The sequence below is a fragment of the Benincasa hispida genome, chromosome 9, assembly GCF_009727055.1.
Source record: "Benincasa hispida cultivar B227 chromosome 9, ASM972705v1, whole genome shotgun sequence".
NCBI lineage: Eukaryota > Viridiplantae > Streptophyta > Magnoliopsida > Cucurbitales > Cucurbitaceae > Benincasa > Benincasa hispida.
Window position 1 is genome coordinate 79,628,726 of NC_052357.1, and position 13,187 is coordinate 79,641,912.

A 13,187-nucleotide genomic window follows, 5' to 3' on the forward strand; every position below is an offset into this window, starting at 1 on the left:
CGAAATTGGCTCTCAATTTCTCCATTCCCCTTTCCGTTCCTTAAATAGATGACGAACTCGATGAGATGCTACTACCCTTTATTGACTTAGGTTTAGAGCCCCAACCTATGCCTTTTGAATATTCGGGTCATCTACCCAAAACCGTCTCACAGATTTCATCCCCTGTTAGTGGTTGAGAACCTTCTAGAATGGGGTTGGATTGTAATTCCAACATTCAATTCTAGACATATTAATTAAATGTGTAAGTACAAGCGAATGAAGTTAGGAAAAAAAAAAAAAAAAACATGATAGTAAAGCAAAAAATGTTATATGTGTATTTTCAGCTACTTGTTCACGAACTTGCCACCTTTAGAGTGTGTTTCCCTAAATAGGTCAACACGTCCTATTTCTCGACCTTTCTTTGCAACTCAGCTTGAATTTGCATGAATGACTTTGATCCGCCTACGTGGTCGAACAGTAATTTCTCTCTATTCTTCCTATTCGTTTCAAACATTTCCTACATTTAAAAAAAACAAAAAAACTATAATAGTAAATGTAGTAAATGATACACGTCCTAATTTATATTAACCTAAAACGTTTCACTCTCAAAGCGGTCACACAAAAAATATCAATATTCTGGGCTATTTTTAAGCCAGCTAGGCAAGTTGGCACGTGCTTGTTGAGGATCTTCACATTTCCTGTAATATCTATGCAAATCTGCTTTAAATTTTTTGAAGAAGTTTTGCATTTGATGTTCTATAAAATGGTTAAGTCAATGACTTGACAGATCAAGTTCGAAATGAGGCTACAAAAGAATGAAGGAAGAATTAACATAGATGATGTTCATGACTCTTAGTCTACAATTGAATCTTAAAGAATAAACTTATAATTACTTACCAACAATTGACTCTTAGCCAATTCTATAAACTCTTTCCAATACAATACACAATCATATTTGCACGCATGAATAGACCTAAATCACACAATTTTCGCTTGGCTTCATTAAAAGAAGTAAGTATAGCGGTACCAGCTGGAAATGCTGCTTTTAACAATTCCAGCAACATGTCAGACGATTTGTTACTTCAGCCACTGAGAACTTTGATATGCATCAACTTCACTAAAAAGTTCAAAGACGAAAATTACGAAGAACCAGGGTATAATCCATTACGTGCTTTGGTCATTAAATTCTCGAATAAGTTTGTGGTATCTCTTTCTTGACCATTAAAGGACATTTCATTCTCAATCCTTTTCTTCGTTTGCATTTTCGTTTTCAATTAGAACTTGTAAATCGTTTATAAGATTCAACATCTTATTTTCTTCGATAACATTACCCTCTATACTATCTACTTCAACATTCTGTATTGAATGAGTTGTATGACTTTCAAAACCTCTAGATAAGTTTACTGGCTCTTCATGATATACTCATTCACACTATGAGGGAGATATTACATATGTTAATAGATGTCATTCCACGATATCTATTTTTTTCCAAATTGAATTCATACAATTCTTGCATGGACATCTTATTTGTCCGGAATCATTAACATAAAACTTCGCCATATCTAAAAATTGGGATACTCCTTCTCTATACTCCACTGATAATTTATTCCTTAGTTTAGTCTATTCTTTATTCATCCTTAAAAATAAATATTTTCTGACCAACCTGTAATCCAAAACAATAACCTGGATTTGAGGACAAAGTACAAAGTCTTTATTAAACATGAATTTTGATTAATTTAATACAAAACTCTAAGTTTGTTTGGAGAATTTAAAATTTTAAATAATTTATAATAGGTGATTTGATTTTTTTTGCACCTAATGCTATTGATTTGTTCCCCTAAACTAAGACCAACATTAAATAAATTGTAACATCCATAATCTACAAAATTGCATAAATTATAACATTCATAATCCACAATTCACAATAATCCACCAAATTGCTGAAATTGTCACATATATTGATGTAAATTAAGTAATCCATAATCCTGAGAATTAAATGGGAAAAAAAAAACGCAATCCACAATACATCCACAATCCATGGCTTAAATTAAAAACAATTCCCAATAACAACCACAAAAAAAAAAAAAAAAAACTCAATCCATAATAACATGCTAGAAATTAAAAACAATGGTTTGAATTAATATACAAAATAAAAGAAAATAAAGGGGGAAGATTATTGGCGGAAGATTACCGGCAGGTGGCGGTTGAAGGAGGGAGGCAGTGGCTGGACAGAGGCGGCGGCGGCTTGAAGGAGATGCACGCGGGTTGAAAGAGGGGAGAAATGGGTGTTGAGCGAAATGCAAGGGAGAGGGAACGGTGACAAGGGAGACTGGCAGAGGAGAGGGAACGTCGAGGAAGAAGGAAAAAGGAGGGGGGAGGGGGGGTTATGTTATAATTTGGGGAAGAAGGGATTTAGTTTTTACCAACCAGATCCCATCTCCCAACACCGCCCGACGGGCTTCGAGAGTTTCGACGGTTAGGTCCCGATGCCTATTTTACTCGTCAGGAGTTTCTTGGGAACTCATGATGGTTCTTTACGGCGTCGGGAGACAGGACGAGCTCCCAACGATCGATTTAGACATCGAGGGAGCTCATTTTTCTTGTAGTGAAGGTTATATATGGTAGCGAGAGAAAATAATACACAGATTGAGGTAATTCTTATGACAAGGGAGAAAGTATCAAAGAAGCTTATGTTTTCTCTTTGTCTAAAACCCTTTGCTACTAATTTGGCTTTGAACTTGTCAACTGTTCCATCAGGTCCACGCTTCTTCTTTAGGATCCATTTGCACCTTATTCCCTTGAAACTTGAGGGTAGGTCTACTAAGTGCTAAGCTCTATTTGATTCAAGAGTGTCTACCTCATCATTTGTAGCTTCTTACCATAAGTCGACATCTACAAGAGACAGGGTTGTTGGGGTTGATGCCTTAAATCTCGTAATGTCCTATAGTTTTTAATTGTATTGGACAAACATTTTATTTATTTAATAAAATGAGATGTTATTTGAAATTTAGTAGCATTAAAACCACAAACTAATAAACTAACATCCAAAGTTATCATCTATACTTAAAATGTATGAAGAAACATAAAGATGGATAATGTTTAAGTGATAACCTAAATGGTCTGTAGTAGATGGATAAGGCTGGATACCTTATCCTGGTGATACTACGAGTACGACCCGCTTTATCGATGTTACAATTGTTGTAAAGTATTACAAATGATATGATCCTAATCATTAATGTGGAGACAGATGAGCGGGGGTGTTCTATACAATGTATAAACGAGTTTGTATAGAACCGGACTACGAAATGACTAGTCTCATTATATAACACCGTTAATAGTAGAGACTTACATTTCACCAGGATGACCATAGGTGATAATGACATGACTTGAATCATGAGTGAGTTGTGAATTGACTATGAAGGTGATCATTTGATTTGTATGGGTGAGAATGGCCAGATCGTCGATTCAATAAGTCTAGGATTTTGGAGATTCATCTGATTGGGGAGTTGAGAACACATGTACACAAGACAAAATTCACTCATTCCCTAACGTCGGGGTAAGTAAATAAATTGCTCCCTTAAGGGTTGATTTCATGGCTCTGCACAAACGTACAAGAAATTCTGTAGAATTGGCACATCATCCCCAGGATAAAACAACTAAAAAAGAAATAAATCTATCTTGATCAAAGTTGTACTCAAACAAATTGAAAAACTCACACCCTTCAGATCAATATAATATTCTTGGAAATCGTAAAACTCGAGAAAATAATGGGGAAAACATCTGTAAGCAGAGAAGATAAGAAGAAATTTGTTGTCATGTGAAAATGTGAAGGAACTCTACTTAATTTATAGGCTGTGGAGGCCAACGACTGCACAAAACTGATGGGGAGAGGAACGCACGCTACCACAGAACGTGCACGAAAGCCACGCATAATAAGCACACGGGAAGGAGACTGAAGACAGAAGACAGTTTTTTTATTTTTAAATAATAAAAAAATAAAAATATTTTTTAAAAAATATTTCCCACACACACGCCTTGCTCGATCAAACATGGGTACCTTCTCTAAAACCCACCTTTGCCTATGTACTCATCCCTCTAAAACCTGAGTACACCCTGGGGCTCAAACCCATAACTAAAGGTGAGAAAGGATACTCCAATTCATAAATCTAGCAATGTTAGCTTTCTCAAAACCTTATGTTTCTTTCATTTAATTTTTTTCACTAACAAAAATCATTCTAAAACACGGTTTTAATAATTTAAAATTGATTTCGATAATGCAAAAAATATATTTAACAGTATAAAATTAAATATTAAATTAATTCAAGTAATTAAATACGTGTTTTAAGAAAATTAAAAATACGACAAAATAGATTTTAACAATTTCGAAAATCAATACCAAACATGCACTCAACATTATAGACGAGTCAAAATTTTATGCACTAAAACATTCATCTATATCTAACGAGCCATTTGTCACGAGATCAAGCTGACATGTTATGATTGTTCAATTGTTTTAGCAATTATATACATAACACCATTGTCACTCCTATCAATACAACACACTATATTATATTTTTCTTCCTACTCTTCCTTCAAAGGGATTATGCACTAATATTGCACGAAAAGCACATCCATATCCAATGAACTCTTTCATTTAGACTTCAACTAATTCTCACTTAAAAATGTTAATTAAAAAATGAGAAATAAGAATAATACGTCATGAAATTTAAAAGGAAATAGGAGGGTAAAGAGAGAGAATATTAGAAAAAAAAAAAAGAAAAAAAATATATTTGTGATGTATGAGGATATGATAAGTATTTATATATGATATTCAATTGGAAGTATATGTAAATATATATTTAAAAACAAAAGGAAGGGGAAAATAGTGAGAGGACAAAAGTGGGAATAAAAGTAGGGCATGGCTGCAGCATTTGGGTGGAAAATGCCACATACAAAAGATGAGAGAACAGCCAAAACTAGTATTTCCATGTCCACTTGTGTTGTTTTTACCAACATATCCTTTCATTTCTTCTTTTTTTTTTCTTCCTTTTCCCCCCTACTTTTTATTAATTTTTATTTCTTTTTTTGCAACATAACCCCAATCCCACGTAAGAATCCGAGGCATGCATTACACCTTTATAAAAGTTGCCAAAACATTAAAAATAAATTTTAAAATAACTTTTTTTCTTTTTTTAAAAAATATATTCTCTCTCTCTCTCTCTCGTTAACTTTTTCTCTCAAACAGTTAAAAAGGTAATTTATACCTAATAAATTAGTAATCTCACATCAAGAAAGTAGTAAAAAAAAAAAAATTATAAAAAGGAAAATCTTTTTAGGTTGACAGCTCTCCCTTTAACACCTTATTTGCTTTTCATGCAAAAGGGGAGAAAAAAAAAAAAAGGAATATCACGGATTTCTCAAAAAATAGAATAAATAAATAAACAACTTTCACTCAAATACCAATAAAACTTGCATATTAAGTTAATTCCCCTTCCTAGGGGCGAAATCATAAAATTACTAAAAACAAAGGTTACCCCACATATTCAATGTGGATGACGAATAAGAGAAATAAAATATAAAATACAAAATACAAGAGAATGACCCACGTCTTGAATGTAGATCCATCCTTATTAACTAGCATGACATTACATGAGTTGCATTATTAATTAAAAGCGTGCCCTTTTGAATAGGACTTGAAAAGGACGTACTACATATGTGTGTGTATTATGTATACATATTCTCGTAATAATAAGACATTGAAGAAGATTGCAAAGAAAGAAAAAAAAAAGTAAAAAAGAGCTACGTGTAACATATAATGTTGAAGGTGGCCCGATGCAAGGTCTAAAGTCTACACATAGGCTCGGACTCAAAGGCAATCAAAAGGAGACGTGGGAGAATATGCATTCCAAGAGGAAAAAAAGAATCAAAGCCTTGGCATTTAGGTCAACCGATCAAGTCGATAAATATATACCAATTATGAAATAACCGAATGCAATTCTAGTGTCATACACAACCTTGACATTTCTAAAGTTACACGTACCCATATACAATTATCATATTCATAGGAAAAACATTATAAATAGCTTTATTCGACTACCTCAATAGGGGATTAAATAATCTTTAAATGAGAGTCATGATCTTACTTCTTGTATGTTTACTTGAACTATACACTTTATGTACTAATTTAGGCATCAAAGTGTGGTACGCTCGATGTCATACTGGAGCAAGGATCTCTTATGTAGGTCAACTCGAAAAGCGAGACCAGACCATGATAAGCGAGCTAGAAACCAAGCCACGACGAATTCGTGATGACAACGAATACGTACGAGATCCGAACACCAGAGAAAAATGAGTGTAGGAATGAAAAAAGGGAAATTAAAAGAGATAGGTCAAGAGAAACTTTGATTTATAGGTTAGATTTGTATGGGGGAGGGGTGTACAAAGTCGGTACAACTACAATACATCGAACTATTTGAAAAGATTGTCTATTCCTGCTTGTGTTGTATATTAATATATGTGCGTAACTACTTTTATTTTTATTTTTATGAGTTGGTAGATGTGACTTTGGGTCATTACCCCTATTATACAATCTAAGATTTTTTATTATAAATATGTACGTAGATTTAGCTAGTTGAGTTATGTCTCATGATTAAAGGGTCAAAAATTCAAATTTTTATTTTTACGAGTTGTCGAACTAAAAAACATAATAAATTATTATTATTATTATTATTATTATTATTATTATTATTATTATTATTATTATTATTATNTTATTATTATTATTATTATTATTATTATCATTATCATCATCATCATTATTATCATTATAACTTTTTGAATAGTGCGTTAAGATTTTTTCTTCGACTATTCAATGTTAATGTCAATAAGACCAACAATTTAATTTGCAAAGTCTAAGTGTTAGGTCATTTCATCTTCTCTTTTTTAATTTTCAACATATCAACCTTTGACATGGCTTTAAAAAAAAAAAAATCTACATTTGACATTTTAGTAAAAGAATATATTTTGATTAATTGAGTTATACTTAAATGGGCTAAAACAACATTTTTAGTGGCTAAAAAGGTAATTCCAAATTTAGAAATTCCATTTAACTTTGGACATTAAAACATTTTGTTAGGGTCAAACTATATTTTTTTTCTTAGTATAATTACAGAATTGGGAATCAAACCTCAAACTTTTAGAGAGGAAAATCATGCTAATCTTCAGTTAAATTGAATTTGGTCAGTTAAATTATACTTATGTTGACAATTTCCGTAACACTTTCTACCGTAAAGATATTCTAAAAAGAATAATAAAAAAAAATAAAAAGTAGTTTGGAATTTCCATTTTGTAAGGAATATTAAATGCACGTGACCATATAAAAATGTTCATCATGAAGATTAGAGAATAATAAGATCACGTTTCCTTTTCCCAACATTGTATCTAAACTTTATGTCCCAAAAAAAAAAAAAAAAAACCCATTATATCTACACTTACCAAATTCGAATTCTTTTATTTATTTATTTATTTATTTATTTATTTATTATTATTTGTTTTCTAAATCGAATTCCGATCATAATTATTGATCTCATTTTTCATGTTATTTTAATTAAAAAATAAAAAGACAAAACTCATCCGATTCTTTCTGCCTAATCCTCTTTTCTCCCTAAAAATCTTATTCTTATTCTACGATTTGCTTAAGATTCTTTCAATTTTGCTCACTCTTATTCCAACCCCTTTTGTTAGTGTTTTAGATCAAAACTAACCTTATACTAAAATTTTAATTAAAATTAAAAAGAAGTACGGAATTCAAAGGCAACGAATAAAACAAAAATATTCCAATTGAAACTCTAATTACACTATTTATTTTTATTTTTTATATATATATTATTAATTAGTGGATGATATTTGAAGAAAATTTTGTTTGAAATTTGGTGTAATAAAGAAGGATATGGTTTGATCCAAGAGAGATATGGTCCATTTGATTGTGTAAAGTTTGGTCAGTTCCATTGGAATTTTACCATATGATGGGTTTCTTATCAATCAAATTAGCAATTGATTATTAGGATTGCATGGGACCCATGATTGATTTGTGATCTCAATTTGTTTTTCTAAGTAAAATGGATGGGAGTTGCCTTTGACTATTATTAATAGAAGTCATTATGAATAAAAGGAATAAATCAAATGATTAGTACCTCTCGAGATTCATTAGGTGTCATTCTATTACATGTTGTTTCGATATTTTGTCACATTAATATTTCTATTTCAATATTCTATTATTCAAATATATTTTTTTAATGATTCGGACAAAATCTAAGTTTAACATATTCAAAAAGAATAACCCTTCGTAAATACGAATATTTATAAGAATTGATTTTTCTTTTATATTTGTATTTAACTCTATAATTGTGTAGAAAAAAAACATATTATTTTGCGTTAGTTGGTTAGGTTTCTATTTCTTTGATTAGAAGTTAATAATTTAAAAATAAGCGATTCGGTTGAAATTAGGTATTTAAAAATCAAAGTAAAATCAATCAAATTTGACTAATTTGCCTCTCCATAAACAAAAACCACCTATTTTGCAGCAGATTTCAAACAATATCAATGCCCTGTTCCTTTTAAGATTCAAAATGGGAATTGAACAATAGGCTAAAATGATTACTTTGGAGGAGGCATTATATCAATCTTAGACTTTTTTTCCCTTTAATAATATTATAAGATTTTTGCATAATATTTTCAAAGGATGTTACATTTTAATTCTTTTTATTTTTGGACTATATGGGCCCAATCATTAGCTCAAATTTGGCCCAACATCCACTTGTCAACACACCACAAGTTTACCTTCATTTCACTTTTTAACTTTTAACAGATCAACGGAAACAAAGGTATCTTTTTACAGTTTCTTTTTAATCAATTTATTCAAAAGAAAAGAAAAAAAGTCTCAATTTTGTGTCGCGAAATGGGTGCTCCACGTGTCGATAAACAATAATTGTCAAAATGTTTACCTCGAATCTAAAAGCTTAAGTTGATAAATTGAAGTATATTTAGGAAGCGATTGGGACGTTGAGTTAGTTATTATGATGAATGAGTTATAATAGTTTGTATTTGAATGTAGACTATCTTAATGTGAGTTATAATAGTATCTGTTTGAAGTGTATACTATTTACTCGGAGCAGCAAATTGTAAACAATGTAATAGCTCACTCCACTTGCTTGAAGTTAGGGGTTCAAACAACCACTTAATTTTTTTATGTGCATTTTAAACACCCAAGCAAAACGACGCATTAGAAACTCAATCAGTCAATTGACATTTTCAACCAAGTACTGTGAATGATGATGAAGAGTAATCAATGATGAGGTAAGCGATCATTATTGATATAACAAAATACAAAAAGTAAAGATCAAGTTATATATATTTATATTTATAACTCATGAATTATGTCATAATGTCAAAAGTACACTTATTCTTTCAAAAGTTATGGTACACTACTATTCTTATTTTTCATAAACATTCCCAAGATTACTATTTGAGTATAAATTCTTTAGAAATTCAAATGAAATTAAAATCTGAAACAATGCATAGTGATTTATAATGAAGTTTTGAATTACCACATAATTTTAGATCACCATCACATTATTCTAAGTTCCAAATTCGGTGTGAAACCGGCATTTATTATTTGTTTTAATGAGTTTAGGCAAAAAGTAAAATGGTAAGAAAGAGAGATGGAGAAATGATAATTGAAAATGCAATTCACATGTTAAATAGAGAGAGAAAAAAAGAAAAGTGGAGTAATACTAGAAATGGTAGAGACATGTTGTGTGGAGCCTGAGGCATTGAAGAAGACAGCTAACCTTAAACCAGGTAAGTAAAAAAAACTATGATAGGTTGGAAGAACTTACACACACACTTGTTCTGTCTCAACTTAGAAGATTCTTTTTCCATCTTCAAACCCACTAACCAACACCTCTACAAACCCTTCTGTGAATATCACTTTTAATATTCATATTTTTAAATCTCGAAAATGTGACCAAACTCCTATATTTATCGATCGTATATATATAGACATTTAAGATTATCTCTATTGGTATGAAACATTTAAGTAAAATCAAAAGCAAAGTCATATGAACTTATTCTCCAAATGGACAATATTTAGACTTTGTGATCGTTAAATATCATGGTTTATTATTTTCTTTTTAAAGAATTTGTGATTCATGGGCTAAAAACGTATTTTCACTATTTGAAAAATCATATCAAACTGATTCTTATAATTGAATTAGTTTGGAATTAAAACAAATAGTACTATTCCAAATGTTTGAGTTTTCGTTGTTTGACCTTACTGTATTAGTAAACAACTTTAGCAACGATGTAACTGGTAAAAGAAACGATTGAGATCAATTGTAATGACGAATAGTAAGAGGAAGGAATTTTGATGAACTCTATTTTTCTCCCTAATTCTTTAGTCTCAAACAATGTTCAAAGTTGATAATTCAAAGTGGTTGTTTTTTATTATTTTTTGAGACAAGAGAACATAATAAGTTAAACAAACAACAGCCACAAACCACTGCTCTCGACATTCCTTATTGAGAATAAGGGGGAGAATACTATTTGAAACAATCTCTTTCCAAATTAAAGAACAATCTCTAGAGGAAGCCAAAACTGTAGTAGCATGAACAATTTTATTTTCCACTCAAAGCGAGGAGTTATGATCGGACCACTCCATCCAGATCGCCTCAAACCTTCCAAGAAAGCTTGAGTTTCAAGGTTTTGCTCACAAGGCCATGCAACTAATTATCGAGTAAGCCAGTTTAAGACAAGTTGGAGTTTAAATCGAAGTCAAAGAGAAGGTTACTTAAAGGTCGAGTGAAGAATCACTAGGCTCGTACAAAAACGACACATATTAGTTCTACCATAGCAACCACTTGACATGTCAAGGAGAGATCATTCCAACTATGTATACCAATAATCATTATGATTATTTGTAATAAATCTTTAGCTTAACGAGTAAAATATATATAAATAAATGTCTATCACTTCAAATTATGACACCCTCGCAATGTCAAGTAAACATAGAAAAAGAAAATGTTACATTCATAATTATAGTAAAAATGAAGCAACAAATCCCAAATTTCCTTTACTTTTATCCGAAACTACAGTAGTAAGTAATCATCGACACAGAAGGATTCATCAAGAAACAACTATTTATATAAAATCATTTTTCCAAAGAGTATCTATGGATAAGAAACATTATGGGCTAGAAATTTGGGCTCCACGTGGACAAATGTAACTTACAGTTCAGAAGGCCCATCTTATAAAGGCCCACATTAAAGGGCCCAAATTCCGATTTCCTTCAAATAATTGGCGGGCTGGGCTCTTCATTCTCGTGTTCTTTCTTCTCAAGGCAAAGCTCTCTTCTTAATTTACAGACGCCTTTAATGGCGATTTCTAGAGATTCAGAGCAATAGACAACACGGCGGACAGAACGAACCACCCCAAGAAGAAGTAACCCACCAATCTCGTCGGTCCTTCGTCTTCTGGTTCCTGCTAATCCAACATCAATGTTGTTTTTACAAATTCCCTACGGTGATATTGTGGAAAAAAATGGGGCAAATGGAGATTACCTTCGGCGGCGGCAATTGAGTTTGAATCTGAGTTATATCCGCCTCGAAAGGCCATGAATATTTGTCTGGCTCTCCGATTCTGGCCAAGCTCCAATCGTACATTCTTCTCTCTTCAACAGATGATAATATCATGTACGATTCCTGTAATTATTCTTCAAAATTACTTACAAATTACAATCCAATCTCGTAACATAATTTAGGGCTTTTTTGTTTTGGTTTCTACTGACTTTTAGGAGTTCGAGTTTTTGGTTGAGTTCTTCTTCCTCTAATCCCTGACTCTTTAGTTCTTCAACCTTGATGTTATACGCAATCGGAACCTGTAACGAATTAGGGCTGATGAAGATCAAGGATGACTGTCGCGGAATTAGGGTTTCTATTTTAGCAAATTGATTAAATTCAATTAAATTACCTGATCATATGGACATCCTCTTCGGAGTCCGAGTCTTCCGTAGTGATTCACATCTGTAATTGCTGCATTACCAGAACGAAGTTTCATAGAAATTTAAGCGAACTTGAAAAATCTGGAAAAATGGGCAGAGAGATTAGGGATGATAACATTACGAATTCCACGGAGGGCTCGTTCGACGTTGAGAGCCGAAATCAGAGACGGCGATTCATCGGAGGCTTTGAGTGAGCTTTCTGCCTCCGGTTCAGTCGTCGTCTCCGTTGTGGCGGTCTCCGCTGATGATTCGTTGTAGTTTCTGATGATGAACTTGAGCGGCTTTGGGTGGGAAGTGATGGGGTTGAAGGATATGGCGGTGGTTTTTGCAGTCGGAGATAGGAAGTTGCTCCGACGAATGTGGATGGTGGTGGTGGTGGTGGTAGACGGTACTGCAGCCGCCGCCATGGTGGTTTTTGTTACTCTTCCGGTGACGGTGTAGGTGGCCTTCTGAATCTTCAGCTTCCAGTGTCTTGGGTGTGGTAGATAAGAAGATGTTTTTCCACCAAACGAATGCTATCGCAGAATATTTGCATTGTTACGAGCTTATAAAATTATGGGGGCTATAGAATTTTCGTAATTTCTATTTAATATGTACCTAAAACATTAGGCTACATAAAAAATTTCCAAGACATGAAAAATATCAAATTTCAATGATTATGTGGTTAAGAAATAATTCAAAGGAAAGAGTGTTCGTCAAATTATAATTAAACACGAGTTTATTAAAAATTCTAAAAACAATATTTTTAGGGTTAACTTTTAAAATAATTAAACGCGAATTGTAAGTTTGTTTTTATCACTAAATTTATTGATGAGATTTAAAATAATTTGAGTGGATTTTGTCGTTGAATTCATAGATAAAAAGAAAATTGTATATGTGTATATGTAAAAAAAAATCTAATGTAACAAAAATTCATGACACATCTGTGAATTATAATCATACATGTTGTCACCTTCTTCCTTTCAATCTATACCTATATTTTTTTCATTTTATTTATGATTTTTTTTTCTAACTCTATTCTCCAAATTTTACTTATGTTTAAATTTGTTTATTTAACCAACACATTAATAGTCAAACAATTTTCTATATTCAAATTTAGTGGCAAAAGCTTTTGAAGGTTATTTTGAGGGGAAAAGAGAACCAAACTTGGAGA

The 13,187-nt window shown here is 32.0% G+C and overlaps 1 protein-coding gene across 1 annotated transcript; it reads right to left on the bottom strand.

Annotated features, from left to right (window-relative positions):
* Positions 1-11,037: 11,037 nt before the first annotated feature.
* Positions 11,038-12,596, bottom strand: LOC120086231 (NAD(P)H-quinone oxidoreductase subunit U, chloroplastic). Its single transcript, XM_039042777.1, has 5 exons — positions 12,156-12,596; positions 12,004-12,065; positions 11,822-11,911; positions 11,595-11,735; positions 11,038-11,514 (listed from the first exon to the last, which is right to left on the bottom strand). Exons 1-5 carry the CDS (start codon positions 12,439-12,441, stop codon positions 11,419-11,421), a joined length of 675 nt encoding a protein of 224 aa, XP_038898705.1. The 5' UTR covers positions 12,442-12,596; the 3' UTR covers positions 11,038-11,418.
* Positions 12,597-13,187: the final 591 nt, after the last annotated feature.

Excerpts from the sequence above, each read along its gene's own strand:
- LOC120086231 (XM_039042777.1), bottom strand. The coding sequence starts at position 12,441 with ATGGCGGCGGCTGCAGTACCGTCTACCACCACCACCACCACCATCCAC. Across the intron at positions 11,736-11,821 it reads AAAAACTCGAACTCCTAAAA|GAATCGTACATGATATTATC; the intron begins GTCAGTAGAAAC and ends GAATAATTACAG. Across the intron at positions 11,515-11,594 it reads CTCAATTGCCGCCGCCGAAG|GAACCAGAAGACGAAGGACC; the intron begins GTAATCTCCATT and ends TTGGATTAGCAG.